This window comes from Zosterops lateralis, assembly GCF_965231275.1.
Source record: "Zosterops lateralis genome assembly, chromosome: Z".
NCBI lineage: Eukaryota > Metazoa > Chordata > Aves > Passeriformes > Zosteropidae > Zosterops > Zosterops lateralis.
Window position 1 is genome coordinate 62,024,551 of NC_139800.1, and position 25,857 is coordinate 62,050,407.

The following is a 25,857-nucleotide window of genomic DNA, read 5'->3' on the forward strand; positions in this document are numbered from 1 at the left end:
GACCCTTCTGCTGAGGACTGCTGAGGATTGAAGAACAACAGGTACCAACCACTACCACAGTAGTGCACCATTGACAACACCACACCAGCCAGGACTCTGAACCCCAGCCATGAGATGGTCCTGGAGAGCCAGGAAGTGGCCAGTAAGACTCACTCACTGTTTAATAGTCCCATATTGCCAGTGTGTAAGTCCAGTGGAGACTGACAGTGGATGATCATGGCCTGAAGGAAGTCACACCATTACTGAGCGCTGCTGTGCCGGACATGTGGAAGTCTTTAGTATGAACTGGAGTCCAGGGCAGAAAAGTGCTGTCACCACTGACATAGCAAATGTAGCTTTCTCCATGTCTTTAGCCATGAGTGCAGGCCACAGTTTGCTGTCACCTAGAAGGGTACTGAGTACACCTGGAACCTGGAACTGACTGTGCAAGGGGTAGAAACCCAGGCTCACTACTTGCCTTGGACTAACCTAGACTGCACTACAAAGGGATGAGGCTCCAGAACACTGACACTGATGACATCATCACATGGGGGAACACAGCAGAGAAAGTTTGTGAGAAAGCAGAGAACATAATCCAAATCCTTCTGAAGCTGCTGTTGCTGTGAAGCAAAAAGTAAGGTCAACGGACCTGCCCAGGAAATTCCTTTTCTGGGAATAAAATAGAAAAATGGACATAACTGCATTCCAATGGACATGGTCAACCAAATAGCAGCTATGTTCCTGCCAACCAGCAAGAAGGAAACACAGGCTTTCTTATATGCTGTGGGTTTTTGGAGGATGCATATTCCAAATTACAATCAGATTGTGAGTCCTTTCTATCATGTGACCTGGAAGAAGGACGTTTTTAAGCGGTGTCCTGAATAACAAGCTTTTGAACAAATCAAACAGTTCATGCAGTAGCCCTGGAGCCAGTCAGAAGAGGAGAGGACGTGAAAAATGTGGTCTACACTGCAGCCAGACAGAATGTGAAAATGGAGTCTCTGGAAAAGTACCTGAGGAGACTAGAGGATGAACCTTGCGGTTCTAGAGTTCAGGATACAAAAGATCTGAGGCCCACTACATCACAACTGAAAAAGATCCTGGCAGATTATGAAGGAGTTTGAGCTGCTTCCAAAATGATGGGCATCAAAGCACAGCTCCTCCTGGCACCCTGACTGCTAGTTCTGGGTGAGATGTTCAAAGGAAAAGTCCCTTCCACACATCATGCCACTGATACTATGTGGAATAACAGGATCACTCTGATCACACAGAAAGCTTAAATAGCAAACAGCAGCTTCCCAGGAATCTTGGAATTCATCATGAATCAGCCCGAAGGTAAAAATGAGGATTATCATCAGAAGAGGAGGAGGAAGTTACACATGCTGACAAGGCCCCATCATATAATCAGCTACCAGAAAATGAAAAGCAATATGATTTCTTCACTGATGGTTCCTCCTGTATGGTTGGGGTACATTGAAAACAGAAAGCAACTGTACAGAGTTCTACATGGCAAATCACAGAAACTATGGAGGGACAAGGTGCATCAAGTCAGGTTGCAGAGCTGAAAGGCATCTAGCTGGCTTTAGATACCACTGAATGAGAGAAATGATCAGTGTTCTACCTCTACACTGACTTGTGGATGACAGTAAATGCATTACAGGAGTGGCTGGACCAATGGAAAAAGGCCAACTAGTAGTACAGAGGTAAACCCATCTGGGCTGATGAATTGTGATGAGGCATCATTGGCCAGGTGGAGAAGTTGGCTGTAAAAGATTGAGTAGATGCACACGCTCCCAGGAGTCAGGCTACTGAAGAGCATTTCAAGAATAGACAGGTGGATTGGGCTGCCAAGATTAAACTGCCTCAGGTGGACCTGGACTGGCGGCCTAAGTGTGAATTATCGCTGGTGTGTGGGCCCACGATGCCTCAGGCCACCAGGGAAGAGATGTAACAATACAGATGGGTTCATGACTTAACTTTGGGATTAATTTAATGATGGACACTATTTCCCAGGTGATCCATAACTGAAACATGCACTGAGATCAAGCAGGCCAAGCAGGTATAGCCCCTGCAATGTGGTGGATGATGGCTGAAATATAAATACCATGGGTTCGGCAGGTTAATTACATCGCACTCCCACAAACCAGCCAAGGCAGGCCCTACGTGCTGACAGTGATGTAAAGAACCACTGAATGGCTGGAGATGCGCCCTGTGCCTCACACCACTGCTTGGAACACCATCTTGCAGCTCGAAAAGCAAGTCCTGTGACAACACAGTACCCCAGAAAAAATGAACCTGTAATGATGCCAAGATAATTTCTTGCCTTTTATATACCTGTTATATAACTTTCATGTACCCTCAGTGTTATTAGCATGCATACTTGTAATTCCTTAAGTCTGATATCTTCCCATAGCCCTAGTATTTTGTTAGGCCAGGAGACCAAACACCCTAGAGGCCTCATAGTAGGAGGCTGGAAAACCCTATGCCATCTTGAGAAACCAACGTCTTCTCTAGAACATATCCAGAGAACCAGAGATTTGTTCCATTCAGGGGGGAATTCCTCAAATGGGCAAATATCATGCCATTCATCCAGGACTCCCATTGGGGCATCCCTGTTAGATATGCTAATTTGTAAGGTCTATAAACTGTATAGGCGATCTATCATATGGGTGCATTGCGGCACATCCCGCTTTGGCAAAAATGTGCACCATAACGATCCTTATTAAAATACCAAAGTAAAACCCCTTATCCCTTAACCCTGTCTGGCTCTCAATTTTTTAAGACCAGGAAAAGGCATCAGTACAATGGGACTGATTTCAAAAATAGCCTCATAGACACCAGGGCCAGAGAGTATTGAGTGGGCATCCTATTTCCTGTCATGCACCAGCCTTTGGCAAAGTTGAATGCAACAACTGACTGTTAAAACCACATTGAAAGCAATGGGTGGTGGGAACTTCAAACACTGGGATCTACATTTATTTGAAGACTACCTGGTTAGTTCACACTACAGGCTCCAGTCTAGCTGGCCCTGCCCAATTAAAACCTCCACGTACCACAGAAGGGACAGAGTTACTATTGTGCATATGAGGAATCTGTTAGGGGCAACAGTTTGAATTAGTCCCACCTCCAACAGAGACAAATCCATCAGTAGGATTGTTTTTGTTTAGGGGCCTGAATCTATTTCATGGATAATGGAGATGGATGGGGAAATGTGATGTGTACTTCAAGAAGAGGTGCAATTCTAAATTTTTTGTGACATTGACTCCACTGTAAAATTTTGCTAAAACAAAAAGCCTTCTGCAATGTTCATTCATAGATGGGTGTCCTGATTCCAGCCAAGACAGGGTTCATTTCTCTAGCAGCCAGAGCAGAGGCATTGCTAGGACCCAAAGGTTATTCTGTAGCTCCCTGTTATTTTCCACAAAGAGAGAAGGGCTCACTTCTGGAGGCAGGGTGCCCAGCTGCATGGGCAAGACCTCCACGGTGAGCCTTTTGCACAGAAATCACTTTCTTGCTCTTGTATGCTCTTGCTATTATTATTTTTGCTGTTTCCGTTACCTTTCTTATCTCACTGCTGTTTCCAGAAATAGTTCTTATCTCAATCCATGATCTTTACCTTTTTTGCCCCCAGTTCTCCTCTCTATCCTATCACAGGGGAAGGAAGAGAGGGAAGGGAAAGGAAGAAAGCAGCACAGTTTGGAGTGCCTCAGTGGGAGCATTGAACTGGAGAGTACCACTCCTGAACCACCAAAACAGAGCATAAGTTGCAGAGAAACAGGACTATCAAAGGAATTCACACAAAACAGAAAATAACTTTCAAAAATAAAGATGGGGGAGATATTTGAATTAAATGCTTTCACTCTCCCTCTGAAACAGGAGTTAGAAAGAGTTTTAGTGGGCCCTCTTGCTATATCCATGGAAGTTCACCCTTATTTGACTGTAATACAAGACATTGAAAAAATTCAATTCACACATGCTCTACCTCTAACACCTGTTACTTGTTACTTGGCATCTCCTCTCTGAACAGAAAAACCTCTTCAACAGCCCAAGCCAAGCAGGGATTCCATAAAGACAAATGTTCATTAATCCAATGATACATTACATCACTATAAATTTATTTCACTGACTCAGTAAGAAGAATTTTTCCAATCACTAAATAACCAACAGCAAATACATTATAAGAAGTCAAGGTACACAAACAATTTTGCTTGATCCATGGCGTGCATCATGTACTTTATATTGTGTTAAAGCGTTGCCAACCAGAGAAAATCTGCAATGTTCAATGATAAACTGCAAAGAAACTGAAACTAAGAGTGTAAGGATTTCTATTAATCATCTGCACATTTTATTTGAAACTTGATCCTGCAGCCCTTATTCACAAGATCAGACCTATTGAGTTTATTCACATGAGCTTTGGCTGCAAGATTGGACCTTAAGTACTATCAGGTGCACGTGCAGCCTATCATCAGATTTTGGGTTATTCATTCAAGAAGCTACCCTTTCAAATGCAGACTACTTAATGCTTCCTTCTTCATTAACTTACATGTCCTCTTCTGCTGCTCTATGCTTTCATTTGTGCTATGTAAATAGCCTCTCAGTCATCAAAACAAATAATGATATTTGCAACCAAGGAGGAAATTAGTAGCAGGTGAACGTTTATTTTTTAAATCATGTTGAGACCAAGCTGTTCTTTAACTTAAAGGAGACCTGGAAAAAAAATCCAATTTTACTACTTAGCCATCTTAATTATGTGTTGTCAAGGTCATAATTCTACATACTTACCTCACTCACACTACTTAAATATTACCCTTGATGCCAATCTACTTTGTGATGAGCTGGACCTAACACCGTGAACATACTTTAAAATGGTTTATTTTGGGGAATAAGACCTCTCTGATGACATAAAATTAACCGTATCTTAACACATATGAAACCAGCAATTTCTGATTTAAGTGTTCTATTTCTTTGCTTTACATATCTGTTCTATAAATACAAAATATTATACTATGGTGATGGCAAAACAACCATCTTAATTCTTCTGCTACCTGCCTACACACTTCCGCAGGTCAGATAGGCTGCAATTACAAGACATGGCATTAACTTGGAATAGGCTTACAGCAGAGACATTTTTGTCATAGTCCTCACTATAATCTACATCTTTACAAATCCTCTTTGAATTTTGCAAGACATTGGTAGAAAAGCAAACTATCAGTACAGGCAGTCTCTTCATCAATGATGGCACATTCAAAAATATTAATGCCAGTGTTCAATGCCCTCCAAGTAATCAACAAATTATAACTGCCTTTAGGCTGTAAGATACATGCAAAGCAACAGACAATATCTGCCTTCTGATGCTAGGGATACTCTGGATTCTTCGTGAGTATGAAAGGAGAAAGTCAACATATGCTTTTTCATGCAAAATCTCATTATCAATACAACCTAGGTGACTGGCAAAATCAAAGGTAAAGTCCCAGCAACACATATTAGTACTACTTGCTTTGTAATTCCATCTAATTTCAATGTAGTGATAAGGCAGGGGCTGAAGCTGACTGTTGACAACTTCAGTAGTCATCAGCTGCAAATGCAGTACAAATAATAAGCACACACATCTACTTAAAATGCAAGGAGACACATATCATATGAGTCTAATCTGGAGTTTAATCTTGAATCCAAATCTTTGTACCTCAAAGCTAGAAAAAAAATTAAAATGAGAGCTTGAAGTGGAATGGTATGTCTGTAGCAACTAAACTGTTGTCACAAAATTTTTCTCAGTCCTACTTCAAACTTGCCACATGGATTAATCGTCAGTTCGAAGCAGCTGCAACACTATGTTCTATGCACTTCTGCTGCCATTTTAATTTTTAAAAAGCAAATGGAGAGGCTCTCTACAAAATTCAATGCTACAATAGCAATGACTGAACCAGAATCACAAAATTATGAACAGTTCACTAAATCATCTATTAACAACACATATCAAAAGGCTGCAGAAAAAATTGTGTGCCTGAAATAACTGATCAGTGAATGAAGAATAAAGAGATGTAAGGAGAGGAGATGTAGACAAACCATTTTGATTTTTCCACAATCAACTTCCACACAATCAGAAAAACAGTGGAACATTACAGATAGTATATTCATGACTTTTATCAGCCAAAAAAACCCCATGGATAACCAAACTCAAATTTATTAATTATCCAGGAAAGAGAGAATTATGCTGGTACCATAAGGCCAGGGAATACACTCATTTCTTAAAATTAGTAAAACACAATAAAAACAGCCCACAACATACATACATACATATGTGTGTGTGTATGAGTATATATATGCACAGTAAAAAAAGTTGTCTTGTGAAGGATGTATATATCCTTTAAAAATTAGAAAATCAGCATGCAATGACCTGGCTAACAATGAAAACACTGAATACATAAAGCAATTTTGTTCAGTGATGCACTACTTCATCATCTCACTGGATGACCATACATACATAACTAAACCCTAAACGCACATTAAAGAACTTCTACAACCAAAGGATGATGTTTCAAAGCAAAGGCCTAAGGCCAGATTTTACTACACCACTTTACAATTCATTAGAGCAAATGCTCCTTAAGCTATCAGTTTGCTAAACACATCTTCAACTTAGACTACAAAACAGCTCATAAGAGCGTGATACACCACTCTGGTACTATTTAACATTTGCATCAGTGACTCACTAATTTATGTCACAAAACAAGGTTTTAGCTATGTGAATAAATGCAAAGGATCAGCATATCCTGTGTTCCCAAATAGCTACATCAAAACCAGACAATGGAACATCTATAAATTTATGGCTTGTTGGAACAGCTATGTGGAACAGTGCACCTAGTAGAAATAGACTGAAACACAGTTGAGCTTTTTTTCTCTAAAAACATAAAACAGGCAACTTAGAACAATTCTCTGTCAGATGCCTGACCTTAAGCCCTCCTTGCCTTTTATCTACCAATATAAGTGAAGTGCGTTTTCAAAGATCATTCAAACTTGAACATGGAGAATAACTTTAAGGCAAAATGCACAACACAGATCACAAACATAAGATCCCCACCCTCAGAAGAAGTACACCAAAAAATCACAAGAAGCTGTTCATACTACTGTGGGTTGAAGCTATTTTCACACACTTTCCAGATGCACAGAATGTGAAATTTGCTGTGTATTTCCAAATATGCATAGGGGAGTGTGGTGGCACAGGAACTGCATACTGGTCTTTAGAGTCCTGCTTGTCCAACTCATGTGTCTGGAAAATGGGAGTATTTGAACAATGCAGACACACACAAACATCCATACACACAGGCTATGCAACAGCACTTCCTCTCAGAAGAAATGTGTATCAAGTGACTTTGACTATGCAAACACGACATTCCATGTCTACACCTAGCACTATCCATTTTTTGGGGAAAGTATACGAAGCAAAAAGACGTGAGAAGCACCTGCAGTAGCCCCACCCACTGTCTACTCCCAGCCACAGTTCCTGTGGGAATAAGGAAGAGAAGATAAAAGAGCAAGCTTCATCAGTCCCTGGTAACAAAGCCCTGGCAGGACGAACAGCCGGGCAGCTCCAGTACATTCAGCAGAGAGCCCAGAATGAAATGGAACTGGCTGAGCAAGCAAGCACAAAGCACCTCCAGAGGGCTGGAGCACCTCTCCTCTGAGCACGGGCTGAGCGATTTTGGGTTGTTCAACCCAGCAAAGAGAAGGCTCCAGGGAGGCATTACAGCATGTTCCAGTAAAGGGCCTACAGGAGAACCAGAGAGGGACTATTGACAAGAAAGCAGAATGACAGGACAAAGGTCAATAGCTCCAAACCTAGCAAAAGTGAGTAGGTTTAGATTAGATAAGAAATTTTCGACCATGAGGACGGTGAGGCACTGGAAGACGTAACCCAGAGAAGCTGGGGATGCCCCTCTCAGCCATCAAGGTCAGGGCTCCAAGTAACCTCACGCAGTAGAGAGTGCCCCTGCCTATGACAGGGGGTTGGAACTAGACAACATTTAAGATCCCTTCTAACCCCAACCCATTCCAGGATTGTATGGATAAGGCACTTGTCTTCCTAAGGCACCATTATGCACGAACAAGCCCTGCTTTCCTGCAGATGGCTATACATCTGCCTGCTGATGTAAAGAAGTGAATTGATTTCTTATTGTGTTCACAGCTTGTGTACACAGCTTTTACTTTACCTATTAAACTGTAACTTAGCCTGCGAATTTTTCACTTTTACCCTTCTGATTCTCTCCCCATCCCACAGTGAGGAGTGAGCAGGTAGCAATGGGGGGCTGAACTGCCTAGGAAGTACCAGTAGTATCCAAATATGTAAAATGCCAACTGTGTATTTATTTAGTGGTTCCTGAGAAAAATCAACCGATGCATTTATCTTCAGCCAAAAAGTAAAATGTCACAGCTTTGTAATCCATGAGGTGACTAAGGTTAAAGAAAATACTGCACTGTATAATTTTCTGACTTACATAGGCAGATGATATTCTATTATGAAGACATACTTAAGTCAAACAGCAGTCTAAATCACACTCTCAGCTATATAGCAAATTACAGAAATTACTGTTAGGGCATTAATATGCAGTATATCTTGAAATATCTTCTGTTAAATGACTGAAGCCTCACTAAAACTTTATTTATGTAAAAGTATCACTTCTACAGGGAAACAAAACAAAACCTATAGCACATGAACACACTTATACATATACATCTACATACATACCTACCTATATATATACACACATACACATATATATATACATGCATGCACACAGACAAATTGTGTACCTCTCCAAGAGCTTCATAGCGCTTTTGGTTCCATCTATGCAAATCTTCACGATAATTAAAAACAAACGGCTCCCCTGTTTTAATGTGTCTTAATTGTCCTTCTGTAAAAGAATCATTACAGTTAATATATTTCTTCATTAAAAGTAAGACGCATACAATTGCTGAAAATTTTAAAAGAGGTCTACATCTAAAAATCAAACTATTACGAATTCCTCCTCATTTTCGGTTATAGGCTTTTTAACAGAAAACTATGGTAGCATAAAAAATTGCATTCCCACTTTATGGTATATACTGCTAGATTAAGCTAAACAGAAATTATGACAGTGAAATTGCATGCAGATATCAAACGCCAAACTGCTTCACAAGACATATTTGTCTCATATTTATGAATTAACAGTGAAATGTAAACATTAGTTAATATTTGATCTACAGATAATCAAATTGTACCTACAAATCCTCTACTTCAAAACTAACTGCAAACTAACTACATTGTAAAGAAATGCAAATACAGAAGGGGCTGGAAGCTGGAAGTAAGGGAAAGATTTATCTTCAAGCCTAACAACTTTCTAAGCTAATCTGAAAAGAACCATGTCCACAGCTAGATAAAATAGCTTAATTCCAAGGCATAGTGAAATCAAGTAAGATCTCCTAAATTTAAGGTATGCTGAGATTACAACAGTAGAATAAAGCAGAATGCTTACGCAGAGCAAAACCACATGCTACTCTTACATTTCATTGTAACTTCCTTGCTAATAGCCAAAGATAACAGCACACCCAACAACTGGTGAAGACATGGACTGCATTAAAACAATGATGATAATAATAAAATGGAACCAGTAGGAAGCCAACTACGTAAACAAGAATTTTACCGACAATATTTCAGCCTATCAGTCAAAACACAAGTTGAGGTCTCAGAGTATTGCAAAGCTGCAGTATATCAGTGAAACATTAAAAACAGGGATACGTTCAAGTCAACTTTGAATGCTGAAATATCTACTTGATGAAACAAAGGTTTCTCCGTAATGTTTCCTCTTGAATAGAAGGAGATTGCTTGGTCCATGTATTTACAGAACTTTTACACTTTGATTCCTGATCCTTTAAATAAAATATTTAAGATCTGATATCTGTAATAGTTATGCTTATCTGCTGATTTAACTTTTTTCCAGACCTGCCTTACCTCATGTAGTAGATCTCAGGGAAGTATTTCTCCACAGTTTCCTATCCCTATGCTGGGTTCAAACATCCTCCTTCTCACATTTTTCATCATAACTTTACTTTCAGCAGGTCCTTCTCTGATACATACTCTTCAAATGTGCCATTTAAGAGTACATGATCTGGCTCTTCCCACAAGTAACAAATATCTGCTATATATTTCCTTTGACTTTCTGGAACCTCTGCCTTACTCAGATTTAAATAATCTGGCAAAAAACTTCTCTACTTTTCCACTATAAAAAGAAGCATGATTAGGACACAAAAACACATGACTGAACATTTGAATTAAATGTACAAAAGCAAAATGGTGACTTTTTTGCTTTGCTGACCCTTAGCATATATAATAGGTTTTCCTCTATTCTATGGAAATCACTCAGGCTGTGAGGTTAGTAATGGAATATTCAGTAACATAATTCATTCCCCAAAATCCAAATTTCAGCCCTTTTTATCAGCCACATATGAACCATTAACTCTGAAGTCAGTAAGGAAGACAGTAGACACTGTGCAGATCTAAAAATAAGGAGCTGAAAAGTGACAGAGCTGAACTCCTTCCATCAAAGAAAGAGCATCACTTTCATGACACTTTTAGTCTCTAAGTACCTTCCTGTGAAAGCCATCAGGGTATTAAAAAGCTAAGTGTTGCATAAATGACTATCATTTAAAGAAAAGCTCTTTTTTTTTTTTTCTTTAAAAGTGGAAGATGTAAAACAGGCAGATTTAGGAACTAAAGTTCCTGTTCACAGAGCAGGCACTCTAAAGAAGTAAAATTGTAAACATTCCGATTTGTTCTACAGGTTTTAAACAATCTTGAAAGAGTCACTTCCTGCAGTCTGGTATTACTTTAGTTCAGAGGCTCATTTCTCGCCTGGATTTTAAAATGCATGCACTGGAAATTATAAATATTAAGTCATTTAACACAGAGACTGAGCTGGCTGGAAGTACTTGCTTGCAGTCATCACACACTTGGCTGCAATGCAAAATTGTGTTCCACACCAGAAGAGAGTCTATCACATTCCTTATTCTTCTATCAACATACATAGGTGTTTTCTTATTGGTATTAATGGAAAAATTGGGACAAACTATTATCTAGAAAATAACTTCTTCTCTAGTCATAAAAATGAACACAAAATATAACATTCCTTAAATGAGTGACCAGTCCTTAAATCTGATTTTTAAGTGCTACAGAAATTACTTTCAGAAGTTTTGTATCAACACCTCTGTAACAGAAAACAGGAAGTCATAAAGTAGGCCCAGTACAACTCTGCAATATTGTATGAAATGATGGATTTTTGTGAAAATTGTATGAAATAAAAAACAGGTCTTAGATTTACAAGTCTATCAGCACTGAAGTTTAAAGTTTCATTCCTAACAGGAAAGTATGAAATTTTAATAGGGACTTATAAGGTATAATTCAACTTCTGATAACCTCTCAGCATTATTCTAAGTATAGCCTTTACAAAGCATGTATGACTTACTTTCATTAAAAATGTACTCAAATCCTTCCAAAGTATCAGGAAATTCAAGTGGTGGCTCATCTTTTTTCATTAGTTCATCCAAGTCTATTCTAGACAATAAATCTATAAAAGGAAAAGAAAAAAATTACATAATGCAGACTGTGTTTTTTATTTCTCTTTTAACACTGGCAAAATTTGCTGAAATTTGTAGATCTTATAAGCAGAAGAATATCCCAATATTACCAAACACAAGACACTGTTCTGGGAAATCCTGTTCAAAGTTCAAATGTTAGACTTCACTATCCGTATATGTACTCATTTATTTATTTATTTACCCACCTATTTATCTGTACGTTAATCTAAAAATGTCCAGAGATAAGGAAGTCACCAAAGACATAGCGATTTGTTTCAATGATTCATTACCTCAAATGTCAGAAAATAAGTCTCTGGGGTATGCATTACGGTTTTAACATAAAGTTCTCTAGCTTCAGTTTCAAATCATTAATAGCATCTTGATTGCCTTCTTCAGGAGTTCAGATTATCTGATGCACATCATCGAACTGGCAGTTACCAGCTGTGTGACCACACGAGCCTCAGCCCCTCCTTTGATACCCAGACTGTTAGACCTGAATTGTTCTCTCTACCACCTCCTTTAACAGCTCTCAAGATAGAGAAAAATCTCATTCATTTTGTAGCAAGCCATGGCATGCACATCCTTTTCAGATCAGGACTGTATGGCCTGGTATAGCCTGCAGTCACTAATGCAAGTACACTATCCTAGATTTAAGGATTTGCATTTGACCAGAGGCAAACTTATGGGGACATCTTTGCATCTACATGTAACTACCAAACAATTACTGCACAAATAGGTAATAGCTACAATGAGTTCTCCTCTCCTCGTTGCAGTGCTGTCCTTCTAACATATTTTCTGACTAGTAAGTTAAAAAAAAAAAAAATCGAGAAACAATTCACCATGATTTTACCAAAATATATTTTCTTACTTCTCCATCAGATGAATTTGAAGAACACCCAAACATTCTGCTCAGGAGTGCTAAACTGACTTTGAACTATGATTATTTCATAAATCAAGATACTGTGTGTTACCAAGGAAATACATTATGTGTTCAAAATACATTGGTTTTACCTTTATTATTATCCAACGCTGTAGCTCAAAGAAAAGAAAATAGTTCGAAAATACTCATTTTCTTTAAATTTCATTTGTCACTAACTATGTTTCCATTTTTTATTACTTAAAACAATTATATTTATATTTTGTACCACTATTTTTGCTTGGTCTTGTTGACAGTAGGCTACCCACATTACCTAAGCTTAGGATTGACATATGCCACAGTTTGAAATTTCTACTGTTTAAAATGTAATGAAAACCATCTTCAACATTCTTGAGAGCTTCTTGAACTGCACTTCTACAACTCGTCAAGTTCACTTTACATTTATTCCAGCATCTATTATTGTTGCCAACTCTTCCTTTTGAGTGATTCCACCGGGCAAAGCTGGAAGATCAAAAACCATCAAGTATGGCTGCTGAAATTCAACATCTTTCCAACAAGTATCACGGTTTCTGAGCATCTTTGTGGTATCTAAATGTCTACATAACACCAAACACTGACTGGATCATTCTAAATCTGGCTTTCTCAGCCACAATTCACTTTTACACCACATCTGTTTAAAAGTAAGTCCCATGAAAATCAATTCATGCAAGAAATCATGCGTTTGTTTTTGTGCACTGTCCTTCAAAAGTTCAGCAGAAGCTCCTTTGGTTCTTAACCAAACGATACGGAAGAAAAGAATTTTCTCAAAGAAGTCTCCCACAACTGGATGTGAAAAGTGTGTCTCTTCTTCCTCTGTACTTTGACAAAATCAAGGTAGCAAACAGTCTTTAGCACATCTTTCTCTCCTTGGTAAAGAGACTCCAGTCATACTGCATCCCTGAAGTTTAATTTCACTCAAGTTTCCATACTTTCTTACCATCATACTGTGATCTATTTGGAGATGCATTTACATTAAGTGTCATTATACAACAAAATATCAATCTCCTGAGTATCAAGTACCATAGCATATGAGTATATTATGCTTATTTGCAGTATGTACAGCTTGGCATGATTTACAGCTTTCACCAGTCACTAAGGAAGACTGCACCTGTGACATGGCCACTTCCTTCTTGTGCAACTTTTCAAATGGAAATTATCTGAAGTGTCAAACAACTTCATGATTCTTTCCAAACCTGATCTACCAGTCTCACCTAAGGTCTTGGAATTTCCAACTCAGTTTGAGATAGTTTAAAAGAGCTGAAAACAGTGATCTGCAGGAGACCCTCCATAGCTAAATGAAAAACCACTCAACCACATCAGTGACACTAATCTGTAATAATAATCAAATTAATGTTATGTATAAAATGGGAGTTTTACATCCAAGCCTGAACTACAACTTCCTCAAAAGATACTAATCGGACAAAATTGGCACAGAGTTTGATAAAAGCACAACACAGGTTTCCACCAAATACTTCACAAAAATTCAGTTGCAACTGAAGAAATATCATCTGTCATCACATGTAATGGAACACTGCTTTCTAATAATGCTTTGATAGAAATTTAGGATGTTCACTGGAGTGGCAAGCTACGTTATTTTTTCTCCTTTGAGTGACAATTCAGAATACAACTCTGTGATGCAAGCACTTTAAATTAACATCCAGTTAGCTTACTTGTAGATCTAACCAATTTCATGTACTTCCAAAGCTGAAAGCCACTATCTAAAACATGCCATTTATGTAATTTATTTTTTTTCCCCCAAGTCATTTTGATCTGTTTTTTTTTTTTAAAAACATACAAAGGGAACTTTATAAAACCAATATGGAAATCAACGTCCTGAAAGTCTCTTCCCTTTTGGCATTCTAGCCCAAGAGATTTTTAAAAGCTGTAATATGGTTGTATATCTACGAAACAAAAGCAAAACTTCCAAAAACTAAGAACACAAAAGCAGCAGCCAACCTTCTCAAAGGATAATTACGAAAATTTTAAAAAAGCAATGAATAGTTTATTCTGTTACTCCTTACCACATACCATTATGTTTTATACCATCTTATGAAAATACTCATAAATGAACACACCATTAGACAATAAGTATTAGCACAGGTACACTACAAGTCTCTCCTAGTATTGTAATTCCCAAGCTCTAACTCATAACTATATCATATTATTTTCCTTTCCTTGACAATAATATCTGAAATATTGTCAATATATGTAACAAAAAGGCGAAAAATACTCATACCTTTTAATGCAGTTGTCTTCTCTTTTTCATCTGGACCTCCTTGCTGGAGCTGAGCCATCATTTACTCAACTATCAACAAACTTTGAAATACGGCGCTAAATGTAGATTAATATTCAAAGGACACTCTGAAAAAGAACAAGAGTTGGAAATGAATAAATTTACTGACTTCTCCTTCAACAGCTCTTGTCTGCTACTGTTTATACCACTAAAAAAAAAATAAATTCTGAGTATTATAGGCCCAAAGTCTGACCAACTTTGGTTAAAGATTCAAGTTCACAAGAATAAACAATACCTCTCCCTAATCCTAAATGGACTTCTACCTTATCAAAACTGCTTTTTTTTTGTGATTCTAATGCAGCATCAGTAAACAATAAGATTTCTACAGAAGCACAACATCTGCAAGTCCAAAATGAAACATACAGGAAAAAACAAAATACAATTGACAGAACTCCCACAATCTTTATGGATTTTCTTCATCAATTAACTCTAGTCTGTCATCATTACTATGCTATATAATTTTGTTTTAGTAAAGCTACATGAAGCACACCATTTTAAGCCACTGTGATTTCTACAATACATTATTGGTATTGAAATGTATTTGTATTGTAGATGCACTGAAATACAAAGCCACATTTGTCCAGCTACTCCAACACCTCTAGGTGTGTTCAAGACAAGACTTTACATACAAAATCTATTTCCAAATTTCTCCTACTGCACAGAAGGCAACCCAGACATTCAAATCCACAGACTCTTTCATCTTGAGTCTGGCACCAAGGGAGTGAACTACCAAATCACGATTGCTTTTTCCTTCTCAATGAAAAGACTTCAGTGCATTGAGTTCTTATTCCCTTAATTTTTTTTTTTTTTTTTTTTTTTTTTTTTTTGGTTCTTTGTTTTATCTGTCAGTCATTACCAACTTGTTTTATTCTTCTCCCTCATGTACTTTATCATTGATGAGCTTGCATGAACTCTGTCTCTACTGTAATTTGTCAAAACAGTAACAGGATTCACCAACTGCACTACTGGCTCCCTAACACTTGGATCTGCAAGAGAGAACCCCAAAATGGTTTTAGGAACACCATTTCATTGTATAGACAGCAGAAAAAAAATACAGTTAGTATAATAAAGACTACTTTTCTATTCTACATAAAGAAAACCTATCAAACATTTTCTTGTATATTAAAGGAGTAATAGAGCAATTTAAGGGGGCATTAGTTATTAACTAAGGAGAGGGTTTGAGGGATTGTTGGGATTTGGTTTTTCAAACTTGTGGATCTAGAAAGTCCAATAATCCATTTTACAAGTTGGAGCTATGGCACCACTTTGTAAAGGCTGTTCAGACAAAGCTGATGGGAAACAGCAATAACATTACAAGTCTTTTATAGATACAACTGCACCAGGAAAACTCTGTTGATATCGTGTATTTATAAATTATGACATGATTCAGTTAAAATGTGCATCTTTTGTCTAACACTTTAGTCACCACTCATAACAAAAGCAATCACAAAAATAACAGCAAAACCACTGAGATTTTTTTGTGCATTTTCTAGCCTACAATTTTGTCAATGTAAATATTAAAGTGACTCAAATGTTGATTCCCACACATGGATGGTATTAAATATTTTTTTCAGATGTCTCCAAGCACTCTGTTGAAAAAAGACTATCAAATACAAAATCTTGTCCATCTTGTTTGTACATTTGTAGCATAAACCCACTATATTCTACATAGTAGTATATTCTACTAAATTCCAGTATATTCTAGTAAAGCATATAGAAAAGAAAGTAATTTCAGCTAAAATTATTCAAAGTGCTAAAAAATGACAATGACAGTGTTTTGTAATAGCCCAGATAAAAATTACTCTAGCTATATGAAATTGGGTGGTTATCCCTACACCACATTTGAAAATTCATAATTTGGTATAAGTAAGTTAATGCAGTTAACAAAATACATACAGACCCTCAAAGATTTGTTGTTAGCCAAGGGAAGAAACATTAAATCTACCTGAGCAGATTTACCCAGGAAAGCAAGACCCCATCCCCTGATCAGATAAATCAATGCAGAGACCAGGAATCTTTGCCAGTCTTGTCTCTGCCATGGATACCATTCTTCCTCCTTTAACAGACGAAGACCTTTCCACTGACTAGACCACAGTTCAACTGCAAAGCTAGAAGCATCAAAATAAATAAATCCGAATTTAGCTTAGAGAGAAAATTTACAGTTCTTTTTGACAAAGCAAAAAACTGTTACAGCAGCCACTGGAGGGAGGACTTGATATCATAATAAGGATGGAACAAGCACACAGTATGTTTATGCATTGTTTCTGTGAATACAGGATTTTCTGGAATCCCTCACTTATACTTGTTTAATTAACAAAGAAAATAAAGTACGTGAGAGAGTTGGATTTCTGTTCTTTAACAAACAGAGAGGTGCCAAATCCACTACTGATGGTACAAAAACAAACCAGTGGAAAATTACAAAGCTCTCTGAGTGGTTCCATATAGGCAAAGCAGGAACTGCAGTTTATTTTTGACATTAATTTCAAACTGCAGTTTATTCTAGGCATTAATTTCAAACCCCAGTGATCTTCAACTGCATATAATGACCACATGATTTCTGAATGCCATCAAGTTTCTTGCAATTAATACTGACTTTAAATGTGTTATTCTTATTGTGTTAATATCCTTAAATGTGTCATTCATACAATTGCTTAGATGAATCTTTTGAAAACACCTCTGTGGGTTTTTTTGTATTAGCTACATATGGCAAGCGTGCTTCCTAAAACACAAGTTACTATTTCACCTGAAGAAACAGTTACAGCAAATGTTTAAATATATTTACCTATACGTATCTTGCTTATGCATGAAAACTTGAGAATTCTGACACAAGCTATCTTATACATATTCTGTGCCTCTTTATCTCCATCCCCAGTAATACTTAGAATAATTTGACACAGAAATATTCTGGTTTCATGGTTTCACATGAGATGGTGAGGCTGCATTCTCATTATACCCCTGCATATGCAATTACAGAAATTGGTGGACTCAGAAAAAAATGGTCAATAAATTAATTTTTAAAAAATGCACACATGAGAGAACATACACATTTTGTTGCCTGTAAAGTGGTATTGGGAGTTTGGACTACAGACCTTGTGATGGCATAACAGTAGTATTTTTTAAATCAAACTAGACACCATATCATATCCATATATATGGATACACAGATTTCAACATACTAAAAATACTCTTCATTGTGCAAATGCAGACAGAAGTGTGACAAAACACACAGTATATGATTTTGCTCTAAACTAGCAATACCTGAAGCTAAGTCAATATTACAAATATTCCAAATAAAGGCTATAAATTATTGTAGTGTTACAACAAAACAGAAATAAGAAGAAAACACACAAGTATCTTCAAACAACACAAGTCCTTCAGGCTCATCTGGACACCATATGAGGAGGTGTTATCAGCATGCTTCTTTGTACTGCACTCATTTATTAGAATGTAATAGAATGAGAGTCTTAATCTTTGTAAACTGACATCCCAAGCAAGCTAGGAACAAGTACGGGTTAGATTTGCATAATATGGCTGATGACTGATTAAGACTCAATTTTCTTCACAGAGATGGCTGGGTGACAGTTTGCCTTGAGTCCCTTGTTGATATTGATTCAACAAAGCAAAAAAATACAATAATTTATCTTAGCAGTATTTTCTGTCTAATTGGATTTTATCTTTTCCCACTTTTAGGGCATTACAGATGGCATCAACAGCAGTTGCATCAATTAAGGTTGTACTTCATTTTCCCTCAGTTAAAAGCCCATATTTTTTAAGTGCTTATTGGTTTACTCAACTTTAGCTCTGAAGCTATTATTTCCAGTCTGCTTTAGACTAAATAGTTTTGAAAATGTCTACCTCTTAGTATAAGAAGGTTCTGAGACAGCATTTTGTGCTCAGTTCTGATGATGTTAACGAGCAGCTACAGCATCTCCATGTAAAGACAGCATCTCCATGTTAGAGAGCAGAAATTTAGGATCAGAGGATCAGCTTAGTAGTGTGTGCTTCTTGCCATTAATTACCCTTAAAGCCTGTCCTGCTCTGCTGAAGTTAAAATCGCTTTTCTCACACATTTAACACAGACTCACTAAGCCTTATTAGAATTTCAAGAAAATTTACCTATTTGTCCAGAGCATGCTCCATACTACTGCAAAAGGCAGAGGAAAGATACACAGCAAGGGGATTAATAAATGCTAGAAGGGCAGATGTAACCACTTAGAATACAAAAAAACTGGCAATGACCCTGAAGTCCCTGAATCTCAGTAGATCTTCATCTTGGTAGAACTTGCTGATAAAGTACATGACTGCAGTCAGCATTAAAGTTAGATATATTTGCACAGCAATTACCTTCCAGTTTTATTTATCCCAGATATTTATTTATCAAACAACAAATGACTAGGAGCCATGTGCATTAGCAATATGTCTCAGCATCTCAACTATTTACACCAAGCAGAATCAACACAACTCCCCACATTGAGATTTTAATGGTTTTGGTTTAACTTCCTTGAAATGCTGGGAATTACCTTCACAAACACATCCATATTAACACAAGCAAAAAACCATGTCAAAATAACAGAAAAAGAGGCAGCACAACCTCAACATAACCTCTGTTATGTTGACAATATAATGGAACATCAACCGAACACAAGATACTAAATGATTGTCTACAGCAACGACAGCTTTGAGTACTTGTACTGGTTTTCTCTGGGAGAGTCAGTTTTCTTTGTATTAGTATGTAGGGTTCAGATTTGTGCTGAAAACAGCATCATTAACACTGCTGAGCAGAGTTCACACAGCATCAAGGGCTCTCCTACATCCATGTGCTGGCCTGCCAGCAGGCAGGCAATGGTATGCAGGAAGCTGGGAGGGAACACAAGCAGGAGACCTGATACCAACTAACCACATGATGACACACTCAGCAATAAAAACTTGGAAAAGAAGAAACAGAAAATGTGTGAAATGCTGGTGTTTTGTCTTCCCAAGTTACCATTACACATGATGAAGCTGTGCTTCCAGAGGATGGCTGAATATTTGCAATTCTTTGTTTTGTTTTGCTAGTCTGCAGAGCTTTATTTTCCCTATAAAACTGTCTTTATCTCAATCCATGAGTTTTCTCCCTTTTACCCTTTGAGTTCTTTGTCCCATCCACTGTTTGGAGAATGAAGGAGTAGCCAGAGGAAGGACTTGGCTGTCTATTGTAGCTAACCCGTAACACCACAATACAGTACTTTCTTAAATATGCAAACTATCAATAATTAGGTGTACAGGACTCTTCTGTTGAGGTAGACAGTTAAATCAGGCCATCAACTCTGGGAGCAGAAAAAGCACCCTGCAGTGAAGGCAGGAGAATGCTGCCCAGAGAATGCTGCCCTGTTCAGAGAAGGAATTTGCAGGTGACTTTCACCCAACACCTGAAACATAAAATGTTTGTAGATAATCTCTTTTTGTATGTTTCTCATTTTCCAGGCAGGAAATTCAGCCTGGATTTCTGCTTTAGGAACTTCAAAGAATCTTCTTTAGGTTTCCCAATCTCAGCACCTGAGATGAATGTACACTGATGAGTAAGACATTAATTTCAAGATGCCTTCACCATCACCTTCCTCTAAAAGCTCAGAGAGAATCGTTCACAAACAGATGTAAGGAAAAATCCAAGGAATTAATGTTTATGAAGAACTAACATCTCACAATTGAAGCATCAGGAAAAGTCCATGTAACATGTAATAACATTATAATTAGTGGGTGATTTTCTTTCATGGGCCTATATATCAGCTGATAAGGATTAAAAAAACCACATTGAGGCAATAAAACTATTTGGAAAACAGTTATGTGAAATGCTTCTTATTTACAGAATCAGGTTTTCCAGGCAGTGGAAACAAGGAGTTATGAAGACTTGGTAGGACATTACTTCATAACATAGCTGAAATTGCCCTGTGATAGTTCATTAAAAAATAGGTTTGGATGAGATTAAGATGCCTGTATGTTGTACTGTTGGTTTTAATGGGATTTTGACTCGAAATATGGAGTAGAGAAGACTGAGTCTCAATAGCCTCATCTTTGCACACACTAAGCAGTTGCAGGACAAAGCCAGTTTTTTGGTTTTTGTTTTTTTTTTTTTTTTTAAATATCATCTTTTCTCAAGCAATCCCATGAGTCAGCTGGGAGAGAAAAATGCCTCTGAAAAGAGAAACACTGGAAGACTATTAAAAGTCTTCTTTCATGAGAGACACCAAAGTAATTTTCCAGAGTGCCACAGAAGAAAGAAACTGGAAAACTCTAGGGAAATGGTTTCTGCTTAGGACACCATCAAAAGCTGCTAAAAAACCCTAGACATACACCTATGTGTTTAGTACTTTAAAATCCCTTTTTTCCCCTTTCTTCCTTTGCTCTTCAGTAACAGCATGACTTTATGAGGGACTGTCTGCCATGAACTGAAGACTCCTGAAAAGAACACATACAAATCAGATGGAAATGCAGTGAATCCAGGTTTGTAGCCCAGATCTTTATTAACAGCAAGGTATTTTCTGATTCTGCTCCAGACTCTGTGCTGAGAGGCGCAAAAATGGAGACTAAAGAAAGGTAAGAGGCGCATTCAGTTTTCTACAACACACCTGTTTTCTCCAATATTTCCTCCTCTGGAATGTGGACATGCAAATATGTATCACTACCTCACTTGACTGCTCTGCATCTAATGCAAATACTGCAGATGACACAAAAATACACAAAACAGATGGATGCTATGCAGAATCAAATCATACACAACTGAAAAGAGCATGCAGGGCTACTGAAGACATCAGTTCATCGTCAAGTTACCTTATTTCAGAATCAGACTAAAAAGCCCAAATCCCCATAGTGTACATACCTCTTATTTGCAGTAATGTCTGCCTCAAGAGATCTGCCTAACAGCTCTTCCTACAGCTTTTTTCCCTATAGAACACTTGCTTCTTCACTGTTTATGATTTCTGCAAGCTTTACTAATATAGTATCTCTACTGTCTTTGCTCTGCCCCCTGCGTGAAAGGCAGCATGTGCTATATGGCCAGCCAAACCAAGTACAGCTGTACTAAGCTTAATTTTAACTACTTGGCAAACAAAGCAAATAGCCCTGTGAAACACCTGCAGTCCAGTCCTCAGATCTGCCTCAGACTGTCATAAAGTAGCACTACAACATACATATATACATATATAATATATAATGTGAATATAAATGCATTATTCCTTTTAGCTCAATATTTAAATAAACTTGATATTTTTATTCTGACAGCATCAAACTTGCATATTAATTTCTTTTCCACATCAATACATCTTTTATTTCGTTAAACATTTAAAAGAATAAAAAATTTTAACAAAAGCAAGTAAATTTTATTTTCTTTACTGGCTTAGCTTTAAAAACTGAAAACCAAATATTCATGTTAAAAATATTCCATGTCATTCCATTCCAGTGCCTGTCAGTAATTGCAACCACACTTCTTTACACAGTTTGCTACTGCCTAGTCTACACTCTTGCTATCTCTGCCCAGAGCCACAACTGACAAAAAGCCGTAATCACAGCTTCATAGAGTAGTCCAGGCTGGAAAAGATCTTGGGAAATTATCTAGCCTCTAACCTTGTCTTGGACCTTATTTCACTAGGTTTTAACAGGGCATTAGATCAAGTATGGTGCTGCCAAGATGAGCCTTAAATATTTCCAGTGAGGGAGACTCCACCACACTTTTCAGAAACTTACTCCAGTGTTTAGTTATTTCTAACAGATTTCCTTTTTCCTATACTGAGATAAAATTTCTGCTCTCACTATTCATCCTTCTGAGCAGAAAACAGCGTTTTTCTCACAACTATTTTCTGTGTACTGGATGACTGATGAAACCTTTCCGACCTGTCTCTCCACTGAGGTACTGGAAGATGTACATAGGAAGGCAGTGAAGCTGGTGAAGGGTCTGGAGCATAAGTATTACGAGCATTGCCTGAGGGAGCCTGGTCATGTTTAGCCTGGAGAAAAGAAGGCTCAGGGAGACCTTCTTGCTCTCTACAACAACGTGGGGGCTGGTTTTTCTCACAAATAACAAGAGAAAATGGCCTCAAGATGCATAAAGGAAGGTTTAGATCAGAAAAATTTCTTCTGTGAAAGAGCTGCCAAGCACTGGAACAGGCTGCCCGGGGTAGTGGTGGAATCACCATCCCTGGAGAGATTTACAAGATGTGCCAACGTGGCACTTGGGAACACAACTTCTGATGGAACTTGGTAGAGCTGGGCTAACAGTTAAACTCGAAGATGTTTTTTCCAACCTAAACAATTTCTTTGAACTTTTCACCAAATGTTGAGTTCTCTAACATGCTAATAATCCTTCTAATATACAAATTATCCTGGTGGCCATCTGCTGGACCTTCTCCAAATTTTCATCAATCTCACTCTTGAAATCAGGGGACAAACCAGACACAGCACGCTAGCACATCTCTTATCAATACCAGAGAATCAGTCTGACTTCATTGCCACACAGGCACATTGTTCAGCCTGCCATCCACCAGCAACCCCAGCTTCTTTTGAGCACAACATCCCAGTCAGTCATATTACAGTCTGATGCTGTTTGGGAATCATACCATGGTCACTGCACAACTTTACACATCTTTGTTCAGTGTTATGCAACTCCTCCTGGCCTAGTCTTCCTACATGACAGATTACTGCTGTCCACAAATGCAGATGATAATAATGACAATGAATCTGGCCATTTCATTTGCACCTTTGATTTGAAAGCCAGAAGGAAAAAAATATGGAACTAATAAAGTGCTCTCTTTTTATTCTCAGTCTTTTCACCACACATACTCATAGCTTTTCCTTGCCATGCTATAAAGCAAGGTCCTCGAAAAAATTAAATTCCAGTTGTTTGATGAACTACTCCAATGAGGCTGAACAGATCTATCCATGGGACTGGTTTAGCCTTAAGCCTAAATACTCTGTTGTTAACAGTAACCACTAAAGACATGGGCTAAAGAAATCTAAGTAATTCTAAACCAACATTGCAGAATTCTCTGACCATTTTGCTGACAGCACAGCATTTCTTACCAGGCTGAAGGAATCCCCACTAAGAAGAAAAACTGTCTTTAATTTTTGAAAGTGCAGAATGTGATTGAGCAGATATCAGCTAAGAACTGCCAAATACAAAGGTACAGATAAAGGCAGGAGAAGAACACAGGGAAATGCTACTTAGTTTGACAAAAAAAAAAAAAAAAAAAAAAAAAAAAAAAAAAAAAAAAAAAAAAAAAAAAAAAGCTTATAAATTCCTCCTTTTTTCTTGGAAGGTTCACAGTTTCAGGCCAGACAGTCCCTCAAAATCAACCATGTCCTCTTAAATAGAGGCCTTTTACTTTCTTCAGCTACCAGTCTCTAAGACCAGTAACTTACATTTAACTACAGCAGTTCTTACAGAAACGCATCCATGGCAAAATTCAAGTTATTTAAGAGCTAAATAATCCATCACTTGCTGTGATGTCTGAAAGGCTAGTCACTGTCCTTTGTACTTTATTTCCAGCTTGAATTACTTTGGCTTCAGGCTTCAGTCACTAATTATTGCCACACCTTTGTATGTTAAGTTTTCTCTCTATTTTTCCTTTACATTACTAGACACCACAGCCAAGTCCTATCTCTTCTGGCAAATGAAACAAGCTTAACAGAGTCTCTTTCTATGAAATTTCGATTCTAATCCAAAGTAATTTTTTTCCAGTTTATCTGTTCCATCCACTTTTTAAACCTCCATTGATTGCTGTTAAACACAACTTAGTGATTTGAAGAGTATGGTAGCTGAAAAATGTAACAGCTAAAAAAGTGTTCATAGATAAACAAGAGTACACAATCTATCAAAATTATTTTACCTTCATGTCACCTTATGATCAGACAGATAATATCTAACCATAAAAAGTCATGAACAACATACATGTTTACTAAGGACTGCCGATATTAAAATTCTTTACATCAGCCTCTAAAGCAGCTGATCATATTGATCCCCAAGACAAAAATTAATACAAGAAAAGCAGAGATACATTAAGCAGTGTGCTGAATAGGAAAAACACAAAGTGGCATCAGCCCCACTGGGGACAACAGACTCCTAAAATGCATGTTATAGGCAATATAAACATTTTCTCAAACAACTTTTCTCAAAAAACTGTTTGTTTCTCAAAAAACTTTTTAAAATATGTGCTGAAATAGCACTACCTATAAAGTATTATTGTGTAAACAAGAAATTTTTTCTTCTGTTTTTAAATGAATGCTGTACTGAGCACTACATGGTCACATTAGCAGTATACAGGACAAAATGAATCTTCAAAGAAAAGTACTAAATCTACTACAGAACAGCAAGCAAAAATATGCTGCAAACAGCCACACAATAGTGTAGCTAGCCCTTAATATTTTACATTTTTAACGTACTTAAAAATGAAAGCAGAAGAAACATTTCCGTTACAACAGCTTAAAAATAGGCCAAAGAAGCAAAAATGGTCTGTCCCAAATTCCTTGTGCTGGAGAAGCAGGAAAGAAGGAAAAAAAAAAATCTTAAATAAACTAAAACTTTCAGACTCACCATGTTTCATTACTAAATTCTACTGTATAAAAGAAGGGGGTAACAAATGGAAAATCATTTGACCAAAAAAAGCCCTACACCAAACAGCAACAAAATCCGAAATCTTGTAAATAGAAGATCAGCAATGCTAGACAAAATACATGTTCCCTTGATGTACATAAAGTTTATTCGACTTTGCAGAAATTTGGAAGGTGGAGCAAAAAATCTGACCAACATTAAAAAAAATGGGTAAAGGAAGAGGAGACAGAACAGTGTCCTCGGGGACAATCAAAACTAACAGAACTCAAAAATGTAAGCAGAATAGATAATTATTTTAACTTAAGACTCGAGTGCTTTAAAATCAAGCCCAGAATAGCATAGAGATACTAATTTTATATTTCTGGTAAAACACATCTTAACTAGCCAAGTGTTTACTTACCCCAAGGATAAGGTACGAACTTAATGGAAAGCAACTACCTACTTATGTTGATGCGTAAAAATTACTCTGCTTCAAAATATTCCTCA

The 25,857-nt window shown here is 37.4% G+C and overlaps 1 protein-coding gene across 3 annotated transcripts in view; it reads right to left on the reverse strand.

Moving 5' to 3' along the window:
• The window catches only part of ARB2A (ARB2 cotranscriptional regulator A), a 261,976-nt gene that overhangs the window by 225,901 nt on the left and 10,218 nt on the right, over window positions 1-25,857 (reverse strand). For all 3 annotated transcript variants that reach the window (XM_083883527.1, XM_083883525.1, XM_083883526.1), the window contains 3 exons: window positions 14,736-14,860; window positions 11,472-11,573; window positions 8,785-8,885 (listed from right to left, as the gene is read on the reverse strand). In XM_083883527.1, the coding sequence (XP_083739653.1) occupies window positions 8,785-8,885; window positions 11,472-11,573; window positions 14,736-14,796 (264 nt within the window). In that variant the 5' untranslated portion in view covers window positions 14,797-14,860. The remainder of the gene's footprint in view (window positions 1-8,784; window positions 8,886-11,471; window positions 11,574-14,735; window positions 14,861-25,857) is intronic.